Below are 25,259 nucleotides of genomic sequence, written 5' to 3'. Positions count from 1 at the left end.
AATGTTAGGAATTTAGAGGGGAGGGAGGTAGGAAAGAATGAGGGAGAGGGAAGAGGTAGAAATTATTTTGTTGTGGTGAGATTACATCTGAAGTTCTGCTTAGTTCAGGTATCACATTAATTAGGAAAGATTAATAAACTGGATAATCTCTAAAGAAGGGCTATGAGATGGGGATGTCTAGCCTACACAGAGGGAGAGTACAGGAGGCGTGTGTGTGAAAAGTCAGTTTATCACTTGGAAGAGTGATTTAAGATTTTTGCCAAACAGAAAATAACTAGGATCAAAAAAGGAATTTAACAGGTTGAGTTTTTCAAACAAGAGTTTGATCTGTTCCCAATCCCTCAGGTGTTGTGCTAAGTGCTTTACAGATATCTTATTTGATCCCCACAACAATTCTATGAGGCAGGCGCCATCATGACTACTACTTGTCTTGAAAAGTGCCACATTAAATGCTAACACTAGAAAGAACAAAGGGAAAATTTGTAGAAAACTGTGTACTTTACGATTAGGCTACAGGAGGAATATAAATCTCTGTTCAGTAGCTCCAAATTGGAGTTTTTGAGGAAAAAAGAGGAGAAGAGAGAAAAGGAAAAGAGAGGAAAGAAGAGATTGTTTACAGTGATTTTGAAAGTATATCTCAAAGTGATGAGGGCAGTAAGTACAATTATTTCTATTTTCTCTGAATGCAAGACTATATTTCTGTCAAGATCCAACTATAAAAGTCCAGCTGCAGGAAAATTCAGCGAGTACAAAAATGCATTTTCACATCATGAAGCTCAATTTAATTTCTTTGATTCCCACCTTTTTCCCATAAAATAATAATAATAATAATAATACCACACAATCAAACAATCCTTTCTTCTTAGAAAAGTACTTTTCTGTATAAGAGGTTAGCTTTGAGAGAAAGTATGCTGTAATGGGGAAAAAAATGGAACTGATAAGGCCCAGCTCAGACATTTGTTATATGATAAGTTAACATCTAAGCCTTAGCTTCCTTCACCTAAAAATAGGAATAATAATACCTGTACTTCCTGCCTCACAAGAGTGTTCTAAGTTCTCTGTAAAACCTTACAGAGCTAAAGAACTAAGCATTATCATCATCATTATCTCTAGTAATTAAGAGCCCTAAGAAGTAGACTGGGGTTCAAGTCATGGTCATTTCTGATTCATTGTTCCCCCACCTTTAAAATACAAATCTTATTTGTAATACCAGTCTCACAGGGTTCATGTGAGGAAAATATTTTGTAAAGTCATAAAATAAAAATGTGAACCATACAGTATTTAGCTCATTTATAAACATTAAATTAACTATTGATGTTCCAAATGTGTGACTTTTATCCAGTGACAAACAATGACATGTTACTAGAAAAAAGGAACTATACCACTGTGTTGGCCCCTCGCACACTTCCAGAAACTGTGCCCCTGAAAATTTAACCCACTTAGCTTTGGAGCCTCAATCCTGGGGCCTAACTATACTAATTAGTAAGTGTAAATTCACATTGTACAATATATCTAGTTGACCCTAACCTTATTTTATATTCCACTCAAACCATTTTCTTTTTATATTCTTCCCACTCCCCGTATTTATACCTAAGTCAATTCATGTGACTCTCCAGATCATCCCTGTGATTTCCTAAAACAAAACATCAAAAATAATTTCCTAAATCATGACCAGGACTCCCCAAATAGGCTATGTCAGCCAATGAGACTTAAGGGCAAAGACTTTGTTTTGATGTTCCCAGAACTTAGCACAAAATACTTAATGCTTCTTCACTTATTAGCATTCTAATCACAAAACAAACAAATTACATCTCCATGGAAGAATGGCTCACCGGTTTTCTTGAGCAAAGTAATTTACAGAACAGGTTTCACTATGGGCCCAATGGCAACCAAAAAAATCACTTTTATGTAAGATATTTGATATCTTGATTTGCAATATTAATCAAGCGCATAAGCAAAAAGACTATCAAGGCAACTACACCAAGTGGATTGACGTGCTGAGGAAGAAAAAGGAGAAAACAAATTCTATGAAGAACCTGACAAAAGGTTTTCAAATCAATTTCACATAGCTTTAATACTCAATAGCTTTAATGTGAAGGGAAGACATTGAAAACATGGCAGAAGAGAAGGTTTTGGATTTTAAAATGAGATTATAAGTTAGAATATTACACAACATTGTCATCCCTAAAAAATGTCATGCATATATGTCATAAATACTTTTTCAAGAGGACAATCAAAAGGTGGTGGAAATGGCAATACTTACAGCATCATAGAAAATGAAATTGACTATATAGAAAATAAGAGATAATGAAAGAGACTATTACAGAATATAAACTGGACAATTTTGACTACATAAAATTTAAAAGATTTTGCAAACTAAACCAACACAGTAAAGTTAGAAGGAAAAGATTTAATTGGAAAATATTTTCAAGTTTCTCTGATGAATGTCTCATTTCCAAGATATATATGGAACTGATTCAAATTTATAGGAATAAAAGTCATTCCCCAAGTGATGAATAATCCAAGGACATAAACAAGCAGTTTTCAAGGGAAGAAATCCAAATCATCTATAGTATATAGGGAGAAAAATGCTCGAGTTAGAAAGTGAAAAGTAAAAAACTCTAACTTGTTAATGACCGTGCCCAAGTGTGTAGGGGCAGGTCAATTCTCCAAAAGCCCCCACAGCAGTAAATCATAACACCCCTGAAGGAATTGCAAATCAGCCTTTACTGACACAGATGTTGCTTGTGGATTGGGAATGAAATAAATTGGAGGCAAGAAAGGAGAGGAGAGAGGTCAGAGAATACAACTACCTCTCAGTCTCCTTGTATCATCATCCTCTCACATGAAGGGATCTATTCTGTTGTTCAGAATTAGATCCCCAGCAGCCACTAGCAGGTGGCTACCGTAACATCCAGCAGCCACTAGCTGGTTGCTCCTGTAACAACACTTATCATATTGGCAAAGTTTGTAAAAAAAGGAAAATTACAAATATTAGAGGCACTACAGAAAAACAGGCTCAATAATGTACTTGCTAGAACTATTAACTGGTATGGCCATTCTGGAAAATAACGTAAAACTATGTCAAAAGTGTCACTAAACTATGTGTACTCTGTGACTCGGTAACACCACTATTAGGTCTACATTGCAAAGAGATCAAATAAAGATGAAAAAGATCTATATGTACAAAATGTTTACAGGAGCTCTTTTTTGTGATAGCAAAGATTTGAAAAATGAGGGGATGCCCATCAATTAGGGAAGGTCTGAACAAATTATGGTATATGAATGTAATAGAATATTATAGCACTATAAGAAATGACAAGGGACAGTTCAGAAAAATCTTGAAAGATTTGTATGAAATGATGCAGAGTGAAGTGAGCAGAACCAAGAAAATGATGAATATATATTAACAACAGTGAAAAAAAGAAAAACTTTGAAAGACTGATGAAAAACTTATCAATAAAAAGACCAACCACAATTCCAAAGAATCCATGATATAACATGCTACCCATTTCCTGATAAAGAGGTGATGAACTAAGGGTGTAGAATGAGGCACATATATTTTTGGACATGGACTAAGTGAGCTTTTGTTTTGCTAGACTACAATTGGATACTAATGAGGAAATCCTTTCTTTATCAAGTATCTTTAAGAAATTAGACAAAAGACTATCCAAAAAAAAGGTCAAAATTAACACCAAATTAGAAAATAAAGAAAAATAAGATGGCTAGGTTACAAAATTATAAGGGTTTCAAGTCAATCCACTTAAAAAGTTAACATTAAAAATGGAAAACGGATAAAAGTTAAGATATCAGCTCTTAGCACAATTTCTTTTTTTCTTATCACCAGAAGTTTAAGTATTGTCTTAAGAGGAAGTCAAACGGCCTCAGTTATCAAATATAATCTCCTTGTTTAAAAAAATTACCAAAAAACTATATGGCAGAAAAGATGCTCCAAGTCATTATTAATCAGAGAAATGCAATTAAGACAACTCTGAGATATCACTACACATCTGTCAGATTGGCTAGAATGACAGGGAAAGATAATGCGGAATGTTGGAGAAGGTGTGAGAAAACAGGGACACTGATACATTGTTGGTGGAATTGTGAATATATCCACCCATTCTGGAGAGCAATTTGGAACTATGCTCAAAAAGTTATCAAACTGTGCATACTCTTTGATCCAGCAGTGTTACTACTGGGCTTATATCCCAAAGAGATCATAAAGAAGGGAAAGGAACCTGTATGTGCAGGAATGTTTGTAGCAGCCCTCTTTGTAGTGGCCAAAAACTGGAAACTGAGTGGATGCCCATCAGTTGGAGAATGGCTGAATAAATTGTGGTATATGAATATTATGGAATACTATTGTTCTGTAAGAAATGACCAACAGGATGATTTCAGAAAGGCCTGGAGAGACTTACATGAACTGATGTTGAGTGAAATGAGCAGGACCAGGAGATCATTATAAACTTCAACAATACTATATGATGATCAATTCTGATGGACGTGGCCATCTTCAGCAATGAGATGAACCAAATCAGTTCTAATAGAGCAGTAATGAATTGAATCAGCTACACCTAGCGAAAGAACTCTGGGAGATGACTATGAACCACTACATAGAATTCCCAATCCCTCTATTTTTGTCCACCTGCATTTTTGATTTCCTTCATAGGCTAATTGTACACTATTTCAAAGTCCGATTCTTTTTAGACAGCAAAATAAATGTTTGTACATGTATACTTATATTGTATTTAATTTATACTTTAACATATTTAACATGTATTGTTCAACTTGCCATCTGGGGGAGGGGATAGGAGGAAGGAGGGGAAAAATTGGAACAAAAGGTTTGGCAATTGTCAATGCTGTAAAATTACCCATACATATAACTTGTAAATAAAAAGCTGTAATAAAAAAAGAAGACGACGACGAAGAAAAAAAAAAAACCTACATGGCATCCAGGGATAATTATAAACTACTCCAACCATTCTGGAAATCAAAGGGCTATAAAACTGTGCATAACCTTTAAGCCAGTAAGAAAGAGAAAAAAGGAACAAGGTATACAAAAATATTTATAGATACTCTTTTTGTGGTGGCAAAGAAGTAGAAACTGAGAAACGGCTGAACATCTTATGTTATACAAATGTGATGGAAGACTACTGCGCTGTAAGAAATGATGAAAAGAATGGTCTTAGAAAAACCTAGGAAGACATGTATTAACTGATGCAAAATCAAATAAACAAACCAGGAGAATAATATATACAGTAGTAGCAATATTGTAAAAATAATCAACTCAAAGTAATTCTGATCAGCACAATGACCCAACACAATACCAAATATGATGACATCTGCTATACACCACCAGACAGAGAACTAATGGAGCCAAAAGGCAGGCTGAAGCATATTTTTTCTTTTTCTTTTTTGGAAACCTAATGCAGAAATTTGTTTTAAAAGACTCTACATATTTTTCTTCCCTCCTCACTGAGTGGATAAAGAAAAACAAGTAAATTTGGAACTGAAAAAAGAATTTTAAAACTGTGCTTAAAAAATTAAAATTAAAAAAGAATGAAATGATGAAGAGAACTGTTTTGGAAAAACATGAGAAGATTGAACAATTTATACAATAAAAACTATACTGTTAAAATAATCAACTTTGAAAGACTTAAGAACTCTGATCAATACAATGACCTATTACAGTAATTCCAAAGGATTCAAGATTAAACATGGCATCTACCTTCAAATAAAGAGATGATGGACTCAAGATTGCTAAATGGAGCATTTTTTCTTTTGGACATGATTAATGCAGGAATTTTTTTTTATATATTAATATGTTTGGGGATTGAATGGAGAAGGAATAAGAGAAAATTCAGAACTAAAATTAAAATTGACTTTAAAAAAATTAATGACACTGGAATCACCATATTTGGATTCTTAACATTTTAAGATCCAATGTACTCCTCCCATAAGAAAAGAGAAATGACACTTTAAAAGGGTGAAGTCTAGAAGAATGTCTAAAATTGATCAAACACACAGAAGGAACTCATTAGGAGGCCACATAGTTTTTAAAGTATGTAGGAACTAATAATCAAGATATTTCTTAAGAAGAAGAACGTTCCTAAACAGAGAAAAAAGAAAATGGATTTTATGTATTACCCCCGAAAAGGCAACTAAGAAAACAGAAGCAAATAACAACTTGTAATTTATCAAGTAAAACTTTATGAGAATGACCTTCCCATGTATCAAAAGAACCCTTGGTAAAAATTTGGTAAAAGAACAAATATGCTTTCACAGAATTTTCTATGGTGGAACACATGGTTAGCCACAGAATTGCAATGTATAGCAAATTCTGTGTTTATTTGCTGATTAACAAAAAGCAGAGCAAAAAAGTAAACATAAAGCCTCTATAAAATTCAATTTTGTTTATCAACAATTTTCTGATTATCATCAGTATGCAAGGCTTTAGGGTACTTAACATCATAATGATGGATTTTTAGGCAAAGTACAAACTGAAAAGAGATTGCTATAAATTATAAGACCTCAAAATGCTATTTGTAGATGACATATGCATACTCTAGTGACTGCTCAGACAGCCATTCAAAAGAGGCCTAGAAATTTACATGAGAAAAATCAAGTGGCTCAAGATGCCCATCTCCAAAATTATAACACATATTTGGATAGGCAGTGGATTAAGTCCATTACATATCTATGTTGGGCATCACTGAAAATGGATAACAAATTTGTCCAAAGCTGAATAAAAGAGTAAGTTTTCTAAATGCATTTAGGAAACCACAGTATTTTCAATCTGCCCAAGAAATTATTACCTAATAAAAATCCCTCTATGTAATACCAATATTCTCCCAGTGATACCACCTGGACTCAAAACTGAAGTTAACACAAAAAGACAGACACAGTCAATTTGCATAGGCTTAATAACACGACCAATTAATTATTCAAGCACAAATGGCATAAAGACATCATTTAAAAAAATGTATAATCAAATACAGAGATGAGCAAATCAGGTTCCAAGAGTAAGGGGCAGAAAACAAATAGCCAGAGTTAAATTGGATTCTTTGAAATTTTAAAATGCCTTAGAGGAGGGTCTCCAGTCTATTCTATCACTCCTCTGTGGAGTATAAAGTCACAAATCACAAAATGTTAAGGGAATGGAGAAGGAGGTTATAATTTATACCTTAACCACCCTTACTGCTAAATTAATAGATCCATAAAAATATGTAGAACAAATGTTATCTCAAAACCTAACTTCTAATAATAAATCTAGCTATGATTTTTTTTAAGAAGCACAAACTCTGCACTCTGACTCTGAAATTTGTAAACATGAATTTAAAGTTCTTCATAATTCCAGTCATGTGCTTCCAAATTACTTTTTAAAATAGAGAAGCAGATTTCTGAAGAAATGATAGCAAATGCCACAGATTATCTTTGTCCTGGAGTTAATGATAGTTTTCCCCATCCCCATATACATCATCATCCAATTTCTTTAACAGTTATCCTTATAACTCTCTCTATAATTATCACCTTAACTTAAAAATCTGAAAGATTTTTCAGAAATCATCTAATTCAATCCCCCTATCTTTTTTTCTTCAGATGCAGAAACTAAGACCCAGAGAGGGAAGTGACCTGTCTGAGGTCACAGAATAACAGCTTATAAAAAGCTTGATATGAATTATATCTCACTTGATCACAACCACACTGTGAAATGCAGTATTCTATCATCTCCATAAGACATGGGAGGAAACTGAAGGTCAGAGAGACAGACTCCCTAAGGTCCACCTCACTACTGGGCCTGATCACACCTGGCTGAGTCTCCTCTGCCCACCACACTGAACTGCTCCAGCCTGAAATGCTGTCTAGGTGCTGCAGAGAAGGGCTATCCAAGTTCTCACCCCTTCACCTGTCCTGAAGGAGTCTCTGGGCAACCCCTTTTCAGAGAGGTACCAAAAAAGAGTTTTCTACCAGCTCAGATCCTGAAGAGATGCAGTAGATGGGCCTGGAACATCAGATGTGTCTGTAAATGGTAGGTACAGATATAATGATCTAAGTCCTTTCTGACCTATCCTCAAATAAAACTTACCTCTATAGGGTCACATTTCTTGGACCCAAAGAGCAGGTACCCACAACTTAAATATATTAAAGTTTTATATATATTTAACTTTAAGACTCTGAGGTTGGGTACCATGGTGAACACCGGCAATCCCCGACCTCAGAGCCAGGAGCTGGAAGATCTGCTCAAGAGCCTTGAGCTGAAATGGAGTAAGCTGATCAGGTGACTACATTAAATCTGGCATTGATATAGTGAATCCCTGGAACGGAAGGGGGGTATGGGCCAGGAACACCTTAGAATAACAAAAGGAACAAGTCCAAAGCCCCTCAGTAATGGGATTGGGTCCATGAAAAACCTCTGCACTTATCTGGGCAAAAATAGGAAACTCAGTCTTTAAAAAGAAAAAAAAATTTATAATTTAATCAATGCATATCTGCTTCCACCAAATCCCTCTATGCTCAATAGATGATCTCTATAAAAGGCAAAGACAAAAAAATTAAATCTCCTGGTAGCCAATCTCCTGAGGATAAGCAGCTCTCATCTCCAGATCCCAGTGTATTAGTACCAAGGAGTTGGGACTATATGGTATAGTCTTCAAGGCCTCAGGATTGCCTCACATTCACAAAGGGACATTATTATTAATTCTTGGCCTGAATACAGTTTTACATCCTACAATATGTCTGAAAATATATTTAAGTTTTCTTAAAGCCCTCATAAGGGAAGTTAAAAAATGAAATAATTTACCAACAGCTGTTGGCACAATCCTTTCTATTCAAAATAAAAACACATTTCTAAAGAATCAATCCATGATATGAAGGCTATGAACTAGAATACCTAGCCAGTATTTAGATTCTCAAAATGGATTTTTTTGGGTTTCCTATGTGGGTGTTTCTATATATTTTAGTTTGAGCCAAAATTGATTAGCAAAGGCCAGGTAGCAATATGTGTTCTAAATTGCAATCAAAGCAACTTACATATGCTGGAAATCAAGTTCTGCTCTCCTTTTAAAATCTATGCACATTATGTGGATACACTTCAGTCACTCAAAACATCTCAACATACCTGACTTGTCAACGGGGCCTGAATGCTTAATTTGCCATTCTTTGGGATTTCTATCCTGTATCCCAGAGGAAGAAAAGCGTTGAATCCAACAATGAGGTCAGGGTGTTCATGGAAGAGCTGAGACACTCGCCTGATGACGCCAGGAGTATCAATGCTAAAACAAGAAGTGGAGTGGGCAGGAGCATTAAGCAATGAACTCTCTATGACAACCAAGCTTCCTCTGAGTTACCCCCTCGGCTTCTAGGGCTCTGCCCCTCACTTACCAAAGGTGCCCAGTCTCCAACAACTGCCCAGAGCAGAATGCTGGATGGAGTGGAACACCGAGGGCACCACCAGGGCAGAATACCAGGCCATCACGATTACAGCTACTGTGTTCCCACACCACCACTCACCAAAAAGCCAATTCCCCTTCTAGGAGAAGCTGCAGAGTCCCAAAGCGCTTCGGCACTTCAAACCACTTTATCAAACCCTGGCATCGGCTGGAAGCCTTTAGGACAGAGCTCCTCTATAAATGCTGGTTCCAAGAAACTGGCCAAGATTTCCTGCAGCGACAGGTCACCTGACTATGCAAGTTTGGGACCAAAGGCAACAGAGGACAAGACAAAGAATGTCCTGTATGCTGTGAAGAGTTATCTGGAGAAAAGGTACACCCTAACTAACACACCTCAGAAAGCATGACAGAGATGATATTGGTATAAGTGCTTAACGCAGTGCCTGGGGCATAGGAGGTGCTCATAAATGTTTATTCCCTCTCCCCTTGAGACAAAGCCCTGCTACACAGGCAGGCGGCCTGGGCCCCTTGTTCCATCAAATAAAAAGGCTCTGGCAGTCAGTGTGCTTAAGGGCTTTCCCTTCTAGGTCCCTCACAGGTAGCCAAAAATTATTTATTAAGCACTTATGTGCCACTCTGTGGAATGAAAGGATACAAAAGGAAAAAAAGTGAGTCCCTGCTCTAAGAGAGCTCAGTCCCATGGGGAGGCCATATGCAAATAACTGTGGGCAAACAAGACCCAGAAAAGGGAAGCTGGAGGTAACTTCTTGAGATGGAAAGTCTTGGGGGAGGAACAATCCAGAGGCCATTGTGCCTGGATCATAATAGCATGGAGGGAAGTAAAATATAAGACTGTTAAGACAAGGAAGGTCCCTTCCAAGTCTGAAATTCTCTGTTCTATGTTCTAAGCTATTTCCCAGCTCTGTCATTCTATGTCTCTTAAAAGCCTCCTTACTTAGAATCCCTTTCCCTTCAGGCACACAGTTAACTGGGAGAGACACCTGGCCGGGGGGAGGGGAGAAGGAAACTCTCATAAAACCAATAAACACTCCTAGAACAGCATCCTTTAGCCTCTATTCTTAAGTTCCATCTGTTAGTAGAAAAAGCACTGCATGGACCTGAAGAAAGATGACCAGGGTTCAAATTCCAGCTCCAACAGTTAGTAGCTATGTGACTTTGGAGAAGTCATTTATTTAACTTCTCAAAGCCAATTTCCTTCTCTATTAATTAGGGCTGATCAAGCTTATGCTGTATTTCACAGAGATATAAGAGAAACAAAATCTAAGTCTTGAAGGACCACAGAAACAAGGTATCACTTTATTACTCAGTAAGATACAGTAAGATTACACAAAGATACTCAGTAAGTAAACAGGTTATTTCTGTTGTCTTGTATAATAAGTAACCTAGCACAATGGACTAATAAGTGTTTAAAATGTTACTTTATTTGAAATGAATTAGCTTTAAAGCTCTCAGAATGCTGACATTTTGCTGATAAGGATTCCTGGAGAGGTGAATACCTTCAATTCAAGAATGTAGCTTTTTAACCAACTAGATGGTAAAGGCAGCCATAAAGAATAAAAAAGGTACTGATTGCCTCTTCTCATGTCTACCACCTCCTGTTAAGCCCAGATCCCAGAGACCTCTCTTCCCCTCCCCACTGGTGAATTTACATCTACCTCATACAGATGAAGCTTCATAAAACTTCTGCTCTAGAAACAGCCATCAAATTAATGCTACCTTGGCTCTGGAAAAGGCACCATAAAGATAATTGACTTCCCAATGGCCCCATTCACAAGCCCAGAGATTCTGAGAATAGTACTTTCCCTCCAGAGCCACCCATCCCTTCTAAACATCAGGGTCAAGGACTCACTTTTTTGTATTTGTATTCCCAGCACTTAGTACAGTGCTTGTATTTTTGGGAGACACTTAATATTTTCTCATTCATACATCTTCCCCAGAATCCATGGGTATCCTAAGGTACCCTTTGAATTGAAATCCTTTCCCTAATCTCCTTTCCCAAACTCACTAGAAGACAGGAGAAAAGGCTAAAAAAACCACCAAGAAGCCCGTCAACATCGTCATCTAACATACAGAAGGTGAACTATTAGAAGCTCTGAAGACCATCAAAATCCAGCTTCCTTCTTTACCCCAAAGCTCAGTTTAGCACCTCTGCCCCAAGCTAACTGGCCCTCAGGCTTCCCTCATTCTGACCCACAGCCCACCCTATTTTCCTAAAGTGCAAATCTGCCCAGGTCACCAACTCAAACTCCAGTAGCTCCCTATTACTTCAAGGAAAAAATATAAATAGATGTCTGCCATTTAAACCTCCTCACAACCTAGACCCTTCCTATTTTTTCATCCTCCTGATGGATCATAACCATCCAGAGACTTTAAGGTCAAACACAGTTGGATTTTTTGCTATTCCTCACAGCCAAGGGATGCAGGAGGAAGAGTGCTGATTTAAAGAAAACCTGGATTCAAATCCCAGTTCAGCCATTTATTACCTGTATGACCCCAGCAAGTCAATTACCTCTTTCTGCCTTGGTATTCTCATCTGTAAAATGGAAATTAGAGCATCTACTTCAAAGGATTATGAGGGTCAACAGATATCATGTATAGCACTTTGCAAATCTATGGCTGGGAGATGTTCAAAGGCTTGGCCAAGGATGCACAACTAGCTATGCCCAGGTTTCTTTTGTACTTGGGTCAGCACTCTCTCCACTACCCCATGAAACCTCTCCACCTGAGTGAACTTGGGCAATAGACTTAACCAGTTTAATTTACCGATCTTTAAAACGTCAAAATTGAACTGGGCTAGATGTTCCCAAGTTCCCTTCCAGCTCTACATTGTGTGCTCCTCCACAGGGAGCTAGTGGCCCACGTCTTAGGTAAGGACTCCAGCATTATTACCTTTGGCTCTTGAACTCCTTCATGATCTCCAGGAAGCCATTGTAGGTGGCAGGGTCACTCCCAAATCGGATCTTCACCTGATCCAGATAGGAGAGGGCATCCTCCACCTGCAGATACACAGTGGGGTTTTGGAAGGAGAAAGGCATCTTGCCCTTCAAAAGCAAAGAAGGGAAATTGAAAGCCAAGGGGGAGGGGTGGAGACGGGAACCCCTGAAAGATGAAAAGGGGATGGGTGGGAGGAGTGAAGAAGTGTGCCTGCAACAAGGCCCAAGAGGATCAGCTTAGAGCCTTAGGCCAGAGGCCAGCAGAACTCTGGGAGATGAGGTGGGGAGGCCAGGGGCTGGGCCCACAGGTGGGAGAGGGCCTTCGCTGCCTGGAAGGCTTCGGGGCCAAAAGCAGGAGCCCATCCCGAGAGAGGAGAGGAAGATGCAATATTGGAAAGGAGACACAGGGGACGGATGGGACACTGGGGGGGAAGGGCAAATGGGAGCTCTGGAGAGCCTGTGCAGGGAAGGGAGATGGCAGTGGGGCACTGGGGAGGGGCTCGGCATTGAGGGGGGGACGCAGGGAAGAGAAACGGGGGCACTGGGGGGCTGGGCAGGGAGGGAAGGGGGTGACGGGGGCACTGGAGGCTGCGATGGAGCGAATGGGGAGGGACTCCCGGGGAAGACGAGCACTGGGCACTAGGGAGAGGTTGAGCAGGGAAGCAGGGATACGGGATGCTATGCATGGGGGAAAGGGGAAAAGCTGACAGGGGAGGACCCTGACTGGGAGGGGAGCCGGGGACCCCCGAATGGGGACATGCAGGGGGAGGGGGACGAAGCGGGGAGTTTCGCAGAGGGAAAAGGAGGGCACTAGGAAAAGAAGGGGCTAGGCCCGAAGAGGGGAAGCGCAGGGTGAGCCCAGAGGCTGGCAGGGGGAGACGGGGGCCACCGGGGCACCAACGGCAGGGGGAGGGGAGGCGACGGTTACTACAGGGTGCGGGTGGGGGGCGGCAGTTAGCGGTTCGATTGGGGCGGAGGGCGAGCGCTCACGTGCACGGGCAGCTTCTCCTGCGCGGCGGGGCCCGTGCGGCCCCAGCGGGCGCCGCTCATCCCTCGGCCCCCGGCTCCGGCCCCCGGCCCGGTCCCCCCGCCGCCGCCGCCACTCGCCATATTGGAACTAGGCGCAGGAGCGACCCCGCCCCGCTCGCGTCAGTGCGCCTGCATGACGTCAGCGCGCTGGGCCCGCCCCCGGGGCGGGGCCCAACGGCGAAATTTGGGGACTGGGTCCCTGCTTCTCTCTGCTGGGCGCGCCCCTCGCGCGTCTCCTCTTTCTCGGGCGCTGCTGGCCCACGACGGAAGCTCGAGAGTCTCCCCCGCTCGTCCTCGGTAGGGACTTTCGCACCCGGCTCCTGGACCCCCGCGGCCCCCGCGGCCGGAGTGGGGCATGGTGGGCATAATGAGTAATATTTTTAAATAATTGAAGGAAATGCTCTATTTTAGTTAGGATATATGAAAATAAAGATGTAATTTTCCTCCATCCCAAGTTCATGGGATGAATTTCCTGGAATTACCTTAAGTATATGTGGAATCTCTGCTTTGAGATCATTTAGGTGAAGAGCAGGTATCCAGCTTCGTTGGTGGGACTAGTTACTGCTTAATAGTTCCTATACTGAGAAAATTGCAGAATGGTTTTTTTTAATAGTTTGATTTTTTAATTGGTTTAATACTCAGAAATTGGAGATACAAAAAGAGAAGTGAAACAGGTAGTTTCCTCAAAGATCTTACTTTTTTTTTTTTGAAGAAAATGTACACAAATAAGTATTGTTCAGTCATATCCATATCTTTGTGATCCCATTTGGTGTTTACTTGGCAAGATATTAGAGTTGTTTGCCATTTCCTGTAAGTTTTTGAGGTCTCATTTGAACTCAGGTCTTCCTGACTCCAGACCCAGCATTCCACACACTACACCATCTACCTGTCCCAATTGATAAATATATGTGTGTGTGTATGTTTTAACACCTACTTGGTGCATCACTTTACAAATCATGAGGATTAATGTTCCCTGTAATTCCCCTTTAATTTCCATTAAGTACCAAAAACAAAAGTTGTAATGGACAGTTATTGTGAAAGACCAAATGAGAAAACAATGAAAAGCTCCAGTAGAAATCCTCAAAAAGAATAATGACCTCTGAGTATATGTGTATCTCTGAAACTGTTGACTTATCTCTGGGAATTTTGACTCTTCCGTATTCATATCAAAAGCATTCTCATAATGAGGATTTGGTAGATTTCATAGTAGGGTTGCTGAAGACAATCAGAAATAGATATAAGATGGCACCCAACCATCTTCTCCAAGCACCAAGGTGAAAAATTTCTTGATAGATTTCCCTCATAAAAAAGCATGATGGTAGGACAAATCCCTCTTTTCTTCATGAAACTTTAAAACCGCCAGACACTGAAAACTTCATGAGGACTATCTGAAGAAAGGAAGGCTATTTGAGACTATTCTAGAGTTGTGAGTGTCCTTGGTCCTGTGTGTTTTCCACATGTGTGCCTCATACCATTAAAGTATAAATTAATGGCTTCTCTTTCCCACCTGGTCTCTGTGTGTTTTGTGGGAGAATACAATCAGGGTTTCTTTAAAAATGCCCAACTAGGATATTGGAAATCGAAGTTGAGATCTGAACCACCTCTAAGATACCTCTCTATTCAGGAGTCTCCAAGTTCATGTTGTTTGTTTTTTATTCTTTCTACTCCAAGTTCATGTTGTTTGTTTTTTATTCTTTCTACATAATTTCATTTAGTAAAATGTGGTATCATATATGAGTGAGTAGACTTTCTGGGCCCTTGACTTTGAATAAATCACTTCACTTCTCAGGGCCTTCGAGTTAAGTTCAAATTAAAGCTCATTTGGATGAGCTGGATTAGTAGAGGGAATTTCTTCAGGTTCCCTAAAACATTAAAAAGCCCAAAAAAGTATTTTTGGATTAGGAGGAACATTACATTCCTTTGACAATGGGGACAAAACAAGACTAACAAATTATAAATTATTGGTGAAATTTTTCTTATCTGAATAAAAGACTAGATGGAACCTGGGGTGAAGCACAGAAATCATAGGTCTTAACTTTTTTGTGTCATCATCCTCTTTAATAGGCTAGTGAAACTTGTGACCCCTTCTCAAAATAATGTTTTTAAATTCATAAAATAACATAGGATTATACTAAAAATGAAAAATTAGTGAAAGTTAAAGATGTAATTTTTCTCCATCCAAGTTCATAGAACCCTTAATGGACTACAATTTAAGAACTCCTGTATTAAGATGAAAAATTGGAAACAAAAAGGCTCAAAATTTCCATCTGTTTGTGTACAGTGACATTCAGGAACTAACCTTTCAAGAAATGACAAGCCTCATCTATGCATTCACAGGACTTAAAAAAAATTATTTAGTACCTAGACCTACAGTATTTTGCTTGTCAGGACTACTTAAACTAAGGCAGAGAACATCATCTCACCATGTCTTACCTGATAGAGCATTCAAAGTAGCTCTTCAGTTCCTTCTTTCTCTTAGAATGCCATTGCTAAAGCAGATGCTCCTGTGGAAAAAAGTAAACCCTACTCTTTACATGTACAAAATTGTATGGAGAAGCAAGGAAAGCACTAACTGGGGGACTCGGGGAAAGTCTTCTTGTACTTATTGAATTGAGTCAGGTCCTGAAAGTAACTAGGGATCCCAAGAAACAGATGAGGAAAGAAAGCACTCAACTTCAGGACAGTCTGATCCAAGTCATAGAGGCAGGAGACTGAATATTGGATATAGGGAACAGCAAGCAGGCAGAATATGTGAGGGGAGAATGATGTGTAACCATTATGGAAATAGAGGTTAGAACTAGACTGTGAATAAGTTTAAGTGCTCAGCAAATGAGTGTGTATTTAATCCAAAAGACAATAAGGAATTAGTGAAGCTTACAGTGACATGTATAGTCACACCTGTGCTTTAAGAAGATCAACTTATCATCCCTATGGAATATGAATGAGAGATAAGAGACTGTTGCAGTAGTTAACCTCAAAGGTGATAAAGTCCTGAATTAGTATAGGAATGTGTGAAAGGAGAGAAAGTAATTATATAAAATTCCTTGATAACTGTAACTATGAAATTTTTATTTGGTGCCTGTAAGTATATTGCACTAAGGTCTCAGTTGTGTTACAGAAATTTAAAAAAATACTGTGACATCAGAAACCCCAAGTCTCTTTAATTATATTCTTCCTTGTGTAATGGGAGTCCAGCACATGCACAAATGGTGTCTTTCCACCTGGAGAAGGCTAAGAAGCTTGCTTGTAGGATATATAAAAGGGAAATACCTTGAAAAAATTGTAGAAGATGCATGTACATTCTGTAGCAGTAACTCTAAATGTTTATTAATTGTTAAGAGGCTCTTCAGTTGACTTTGAAGACATTCAAAGAACCTGTGAGCTTCGGCAAATTCCTCTTTCTCATTTGGAGACTTTGCTCACAGAGGGAGACAATCCAATAATGAGTGTTGCCAGTAGAGTATTTTCCCCTCTATGAAAGGACCTCAATCATTGGCCTCTGTATATATTCTCTTTCCTTTTAAGTGAAGGAGACTGGAGCTTCAGCTCTTAAGAGTTTAAAAGGTCAAGATTCCAGCATTCCAGCATCCTAGAGTCTGATTTTCAGAACCAGTGTAATATCAATACCAAAAAAGCTGAGAGTGATTTTTAGGAGTGACTTTTGAGACCCTAATTCAGTAAAAGATGAGATGAGGATTCATCCAATAGTAATGCAACATTTCAACATGAGCTTGATGGGAACAGTGTTATGTGGAAACAAATTGAACTATCCTCTCCAGAGACCAAAATAGTATAGAGGAAATGTATACTTTTTTATTGAATATAATTTTGCTATATTATACTCAGGAAAAGATGAATTTAATATTTTTGCTTTTCTGCATTTATTTGTGAAATACGTATGCCTCTAATACATGGTCAGTTTTTGCAAAGGTAGTGTCATACATACTTAAGACTTAAGTATACTGCTTTTAATTCCCATTCAATATTTTCCAGAGGTCTATCATATCTAACTTTTCTAAAATTCTATTCATCTCCTTTTTAAATTTAGATTTATGTAGGTTAGATTATGTAGGTCTTAGAGGGGAAAATTGAGGTCCCCTAATATTATAGTTTTGCTATTTCCTTCTGAAATGCTTTTTCTTTTTCTTTGATTTAAATGTTATGTTGTTTGGTACACATATATTCTCTTTCTTGCAAGCTTCATTTATATAAAGTAATTTTCTTCCTTCCTTTCTCTGAAAGTAAAAAGTCTGTGATGTCATTTAGCAAAACATACCTTCCTTGTTTATCTCTTTTAATTAGGTCTATTGTAATTTTTGTTTTCTTGAGATCATGAATATTATCCCTGTATTTTTTATTTCAGCTGAAGCATAAAAGATTCAGTTCTAGTTCTTTATTTTCATTCTATGTGTATCTTTCTCTTTCAAGTATGTTTCTTATAAACAAAATATTGTTAAGATTCTGGTTTCTAATCCATTCTATTAACTTCTTCCACGTTATTGATGAGTTCATCTCATTCACAATTAAGATTGGTTGCTAACTATGTTTTTCCCACATCTTATTCTCTTTTAACCTTGTTCCATTTCTTTTGCTTCTAACCCCTGCTTTTTTAAAACTACCTTCCCCCTACTCTCCTCTCTTCCTCTCTCTTAACCCCTTTCCCTCCTTTTTTTCTGTGAGATAAGAATTTCTATAACTGTACAATATAGCTTACTTGAACCAGTCTATGTGAAAGCGAGTTTCAAGTGTTTCTTGCTCATCTTTCCTTACTGCCTCCTCCATTGTATAAACTCTTTTTTGCAAGGACCATTTATGTGAAATAACTTTTTCCTTCCTCTGCTTCTCCTCCCTCACCTTTTCCAGTGCATTGGTCTTCCCTACTTTTCTCTTCTTCTTTTAATGTATTTCAAACATAATAAAATCATACTTGAATCTTCTATAATTAAACTTCCACTAAGAATCCTAGTGATGATAAAGTTCTCTGAGAGGTTATATGCACTATCTCTCCATATGAGAATTTAAACAATCTAACCTTGTTAAGTCTTTTATGATTTCTCACTTATATTTGCCTTTTTACATTTTTTTATAGTCTTATGTCTGAATGACAAATTTTCTATTTAGCTTTTCATCAGGAATGCTTGAAAGTCCTTCTATTTTTTTAAATATTCATTTTTCCCTTGTAGGATTATGCTCAGATTTCTTCAGTAGATCATTCTTGGGTGTAATTCTTGATCCCTTTGTCTTCTGAAATACATTCTAAGCTCTATGCTTCCTTATAGTAATGGCTGCTGAATTTCATGTGATACTGACTATGGTTCCACAGTACTTGGATTCTTTATTTTTAGCTCCTTGAATTATCTTCTCCTTGACCTGGGAGCTCAGCATTTTTTTGGCTATAATATCCCTGGTAGCTTTCATTTTAGGATTTCTTTCAAAAGGTAACTGATGGATTCTTTCAGTTTCTACTTTGCCTTCTAAGATATCTGAGCAATTTTCTTTCAAAATTTCTTGAAATATGATGTCTAGGCTCTTTTTTTGTTCGTGGTTTTTAAATAGTACAATATTTTTTATAATAGCTTTTTATTTTTTCAAATACATGCAAAGATAGTTTTCAACGTTAACCTTTGCAAAACTTTTGTGTTCCAAATTTTCTCCCTCCCTTTCTCCTTCTCCCTCTTCTAGACAGTAAACCATCCAATAGATTAAATATGGCCAATTCTCCCCCCCCCCCAAGGCAAGTGGGGTTAAGTGACTTGCCCAGAGTCACATAGCCAGATAGGCAATTCTTTTAAACAATTCCATATTTGTCATGCTGTGCAAGAAAAATCAGATCAAAAGGGAAAAAAGAAAACAAGAGAAAGAAGAAAAAAACAAACAAAACAGCAACAACAACAAAAGTGAAAATAATATGCTCTGATCCACATTTAATCTCCATAGTTCTCTCTCTGAATGCATATAGTTCTATCACAAGTCTATTGGAATTGCCTTAAATCATCCCATTGTTGAAAAAAGCCAAGTTCATCCCAGTTTATCATTACATAATCATCTTCTTGTGTACAATGTTCTCTTGGTTCTACTCATTTCACTTAGCATAAGTTCATATAAGTCCAGACTTTTCTAAAATCATCCTGCTTGTCATTTGGGTTTTTTATTATTTATTAAATATTTTTCTCCAGTTACATTTAAAACAACTTTTTTACGTTTGTTTTTTTTTTAACTTGAGTTCCAGATTCTCTCCTTTATCCTCACTTCAGCCCTTATTAGAAAACCACAAGTGAAGTTATGCAAAACATTTTCATAAAAGTTATATGGTAAAAGAAAACATAGATTTCCCACCCTAATAAAAAAACCTTCAAGAAAAATAAAGAGACAGAGACCGAGAAACAGAGAAAGTATGCTTCAATCTATATTCAAACAAAATCAGTTTCTTCTATGGGTAGGATAGGATTTTTTATCATAAATCCTTCAAAGTAGTTGTGGATCATTGTACTGCTAAGAATAGCAAAATCATTTATTTGGAACTATGCCCAAAAGGCTAACAAACCATACCAAAACATTGGTCATCCCAAAACATTGCTTGGTATGTACTTGACAGATAGTACATTTCACTTTGCTTGAGTTTCACTTTGCTGGAAAAAACTTTCCAGGTTTTTTTTTTTTTTTCTGAACTGCTCATCATATTAATACAGCATAATTTATTTATCCATTCTCCATCTGATGGACATCCGCTCAATTTCCAGTTCCTTGCCACTACAAAGAGAGCTGCTATGAACATTTTTGCACATACGCATCTTTCTACCTATTTTATGATTCTTTGGGATATACCCAGTACTGGATCAAAGAATATGTATGGTTTGTTAACCTTTTGCTAGATCTTGGGTAATCCTGATTGTGGCTCCTCGATATTTGAATTGTTTCTTTCTGGCTGCTTGCAGTATTTTTTCCTTGATCTGATAATTCTGGAATTTAACTACAATGTTCCTTGGAGTTTTCATTTTGGGATCTCTTTCAGGAGGTGGTTGGTGGATTCTTTCAATGACTATTTTACCCTCTGGAGCTAGGATATCAGGGCAGTTTTCCTTGATGATTTCTTAAAAGATGTTATCCAGGCTCTTTTTTCAGTCATGACTTTGAGGTAATCTAATAATTCTTATATGGTCTCTCTTGGATCTAATAATTCTTATATGGTCTCTCTTGGATCTATTTACCAGGTCAATTGTTTTTCCAATGAGATACTTTACATTTTCTTCTATTTTTTTCATTTTGGGTTTTTTTTGACTGATTCTTGATATTTCATCGAGTCATTCACTTCTATTTGTCCAATTCTAATTTTTGATGAATTATTTTCTTCAATTAGTTTTTTACTTTCTTTTACATTTGACCAATTATACTTTTAAAATAGTTGTTTTATTCGGTGGATTATTTTTCTCATTTTACCAATTCTGTTTTTTAGGGAATTGTTCTCTTTTTCCATTTAGCCAATTCTATTTTTCAAGAAGTTGTTCTCTTTTTTCATTTCACCAAATTTATTTTTAAGGAGTTAATTTCTTTAATCAACTTCTGTGTTTCCTTTTCTAGTCATTGGCTCTTTTGTCCAATCCTTCACATTTCTCCTGAATAGCACTCATTTCTTTTTCCCATTTTTCTTCTCTTTTTTAAGATCCTTTTTGAACTCTTCCAAGAGAATCCTTTGAACTGGAGGCCAGTTCACATCTCACTTTGAGGTTTCCCTGAAGGCATTTTGCTATCATCCTCTGTATTTGTGTTCTGATCTTTCTGTTTCTGTAAGAGCTTTCTATAGTCACAGCTTTTTTTGCTTTTTTGTTCATTTTTTAAAATTGAGCTCTGTTCCTAGGGCACAGAGAAAACTGTCCCAAGCTTCTTTGCAGGGGGATAGGGGTTTTCTCATTGACTGTGCTAGGATGGGATTGGGGCTGATGGTGCTGCAGGTTTTCTCGCTGCACTGGGTGAACCTGGCCAAGTCTCACCTGTTATGTTGGGGTTTGTAGGCTCACAATTTACTTTGGATTGTTGCCTTAGAAGGTATCACAGCTGATCTGCTGACCCACTGGACTTCTGACCCAGGAAAGAGTAACCAGCACTAATTTATTTTGACTAAGAGCTTTCCACTAGATGCTTCCCACCAGGTGTCCCCTTATTGGGCCTCCTTGCACTGGGTGCCACTTCTGTGCCTTCTTTGGGCCTGTGCTGGGCCATGTTTCCCTCTTTCCAAATAGACAGACCTTTCCTGAAGTCTTTCCAAGATATCTAGCTGAAAAATTATTGCACTCCAAATATTTGTGGATTCTGTCACTCCAAAATACATTAAGAGGCTCAATCTAGTGTTGATTCTGAGGGAAGCTAGGGAGAGCTCAAGCAATGTCCTATCTATTCTCTACCATCTTGGCTCTTCATGATAGCAAACTAATTTTTAAATTTTTATTATTTATTTTTGAAAAAAACTTTAAATAATTTTGAATTCAAAATTCTCCTCTTCCAGTCCCTCTTCTACTCATTGAAAAGGCAAGCAATACAATAACAATTATACATGTAGAATCATGCAAAACATTTCTATATTTACCATGTTGCAAAAAAAAGGCAAGAAAAATAAAGTGAAGAAAATGTACTCCAATCTGCACTTCATTACATTAGTTCTCTCTCTGGAAGTAGATAACATTTTCATCATGCAGCCTTTGGAATCATGTGTCTTTCACAGTTGAGTATCATTATTATAACATTGTTGTTACTATGCACAGTGTTCTCCTAATTCAATCAGTTCAAATAAATCTTCCCCAATTTTTCTGAAACCATCCTGCCTATCATTTCTTATAGTAATGCAATTAATATCTATTCATAGTATATATAATTAGCATTTCATCTGAAACATATACCACAACTTATTCAGCACTCCCCCAAATGATAGGCATATCCTCAATTTCCACTTCTTTGCCACCACAAAAAGACCTACTATAAATATTTTTGTATGTATTTCTTTTCCCTTTTTTGATATCTTTGTATTACAGACCAAGTACTAGTAGTATTCCTAGGTTATAGGGTATGCATGATCATAAAAAAATAATTCTTAATTTATTTCTCCGGGTTCTGTTTTTCAGGTCAATTGTTTCTCTTATGAGGTATTTCACACTTTCTCCTTTTTTCCAGTCTGCTGCCTTCCTTTTATTATTACTTGATGTTTCCTGAAGTCATTAATCTGCACTTAGTCACATCTAATTTTCAAGGAATTATAATTTTCAAACTTGTTGATTTTCTTTTGATATTTTTCTTATATAGCTTTGATTTCTTTTCTCTTTTTTCCCTCTATTTCTCTTATTTGGTTTTTAAAATCTTGGTTTTGCTCTCTTTTTTAACTCTCCTAGAAATTTTTGTTGAGCTTATTTCAATATGCATTTTTCCTTGAGGCTTTACTTGTAGATGTTTTCAATTTATTATCTTCTGTGTTCATGTCATGATTTCCCTTTCACCATATTATCTCTTTAAGATCAGGTTTCTTTTTTGTTGTTTGCTCATTCATTCTTTCAACCTGCTTCTTGACTTTGAGCTTTATGTTAGTGTTTTACTTGGCTTATTTCTGGGAGGATATCTGGCTTGAGTTTTTGTCCTTCTATATCATTTTCTACTACTTTCTCAACTCAGTCTGAGAACCTGAAAGCTTTCAGTGTTCCTGAAATAGTGTGATCAGACAGAGATACATTTACTGATCTTCTAGTCCAAACTTTGTAAGTTCCTGACTTAGGTCTGAATTTGCTGGCTTATGTGTTTCTATAGACTGCTCTAGTCAGTGTCCATTGGTAGTTTCTACAGGTCCAAAGTGACTAAAGTGTTGGTTCTTCCTTGTTCTTGTAGTCCTTCAGTGGTTATTCCACTATTTGCTGGACTAAAAACAGGAGTTGAGTTCCTCGGTCCAGAACATACTGCCTTTCTGAAACTTGTTCTATGCTCAGTCCTCAGTGAAGGCCTACCTTGATTATGACTGCTCTTATCTATTTTGGATCTATGACCCAAATGTGGGTAATGAGTGACAGCTGCTAGATGGCAACTATTTCTGTAACTAGTAATAGTTCAGGAATCCCCTGGGCTCACTTTCTACTGTGGTGCTCTATCTCAGCCCTTTTTTCCATCTCTATGCTCCCCACATTTGCTCTATATACTCCTAGCCAATCTCCATTCCACTCCAGTGTTGATAGACTTCATTATCAGTCTTCTCTGGGTTGAAAAAACAATTTGCTGTGGCTTTTTCTTGTCTTTCCTAATCAAAATTTGGCCTGACTCATATTCTAGGTTATTATGAGTTATGTTAAATGTTTGTAACTTATTCTTACTATATATTCAAATATATCACATTATAAAAGCAAATTGACTTTATATAGTTAAATGGTTCTGGTTATTGGTCCATTACAGAAGCACAAATATATAGCCAATTGGAGTTTTTCTCCATGGCAAAGGAGAAAAATTTAATACTAACCTAGATAATGGCATGATACTCTGAGGGGGCATGTAGCTGGTCTGGAAGAAAGTGCCAGAACATAATTGCCATACCTGAATAGAAGACAGTTTCAGGGAGGATTCTTTATTCCCTGAAACTAGTATTATTAGAGTTTGGTTTGGTTATAGTAAACAAATTAAAGAGGAATATCCTCTTGTTTAATCCCTTTTTAAAGAAGTATATCTTTGTGGGAATCCTTAGAGGGAATAGTTTCAGAAGAGATAATTAGTCTCAGGAAGATATTTCCTCCAAGTCTGCCCAACTATTGTTCTGTTTAGTAAATGAAAAACCATAAACTTAAACTATGTATTTTTACTTTGCTGTGGAATTTTGTCTTGTTTCACAACTACCAGAAAATGTAATTTAGAAATTTTTAGGGAGCCAGGAAGTATTCTGATTAGTAGAGGCAACTCTGAATTTCTCTCTAAGCAGAAATGCTCATGTACTCTGACTAGAAATAGTAATAAGACTGGAATATTATTAGTTTAGGGACCTCTTAGGAAGAAAACCTTCCTTTACCTTCTCTTCTATCCATTCAGTCCCCATAGTTCTCTTTCTACATGCAAATGACTCTTTTCTTTTTTTTTTTTTTTTCAAATGACTCTTTTCATCACAAGTCTATTGGTATTGGCCGGAATCATCTCATTGTTGAAAATAGCCAAGTCCATAATAGTTGATCATCACATAATCTTGTTGTTGCTATGTATGATGTTCTCTTGGTTCAACTTACTTCAGTTTAGCATCAGTTTGTGTAAGTCAAGGCCTTTCTGAAATCATCCTGCTGGATCATTTCTTATGAACAATAATATTGATTAGGAATTTTCTAAGCTGGTTATAATCAATAAAGCTTTGCATTCCTTGCCCAAATGTGGTTGACCAAACCAACATTAAGAACACAAGAACTTTTCAATGTCAAACATGGAGTCACTTCTGTCAGCCAGGGCCTATTCTCTGTCAGCCTAGCCAATTCTCATTTCTTCCACCACAAAAAAAAAAAAATAAGATGCAAATAACTCAAAAACCATACAAAGTAAACTTAAAACATCTCAAAATTTTATTCATAGTCTCTGCAGAAAACAACTTTGTGGAGCTGCTGAGTAGATATTTTATATTCTTATCCAAATTCATCTTAAAGTTACATAGTCCAAGCAATTCAACGATGTCAAACTCTGAATCTTCTTTCTTTTATTTGTTCAGCTGCAGGAGCTTCCCAGTAGTAATCATTTTCTTTTCCAAGAAGTAATGTAAAAATTTTTCTCCCATTTGGTTGTCAGCACCCAATCCAGAGACTTTTGAACTCTCAAACTCAGGAGGTCATCACCAAAGTTGGAAAAATACATTTCTGAGGCTCTCTGTATTTAAAATAGTAAACAAAAAGCAGCA

General features: G+C 37.4%; 1 protein-coding gene across 1 annotated transcript in view; it reads right to left on the bottom strand.

Annotated features, from left to right (window-relative positions):
* SIN3B (SIN3 transcription regulator family member B) overlaps window positions 1-13,472 on the bottom strand; it is an 81,252-nt gene extending 67,780 nt beyond the window's left edge. Inside the window, exons 1-3 of the mRNA XM_031947975.1 lie at window positions 13,334-13,472; window positions 12,300-12,406; window positions 9,119-9,272 (exon numbers count right to left, since the gene is read on the bottom strand). Of these exons, the coding sequence (XP_031803835.1) occupies window positions 9,119-9,272; window positions 12,300-12,406; window positions 13,334-13,453 (381 nt within the window). The 5' untranslated portion in view covers window positions 13,454-13,472. The remainder of the gene's footprint in view (window positions 1-9,118; window positions 9,273-12,299; window positions 12,407-13,333) is intronic.
* Window positions 13,473-25,259: the final 11,787 nt, after the last annotated feature.

This window comes from Sarcophilus harrisii, chromosome 1, assembly GCF_902635505.1.
Source record: "Sarcophilus harrisii chromosome 1, mSarHar1.11, whole genome shotgun sequence".
Lineage (NCBI taxonomy): Eukaryota > Metazoa > Chordata > Mammalia > Dasyuromorphia > Dasyuridae > Sarcophilus > Sarcophilus harrisii.
Note: the sequence above shows the minus strand (reverse complement) of the source record. Positions and strands in the feature narration are given on the sequence as shown.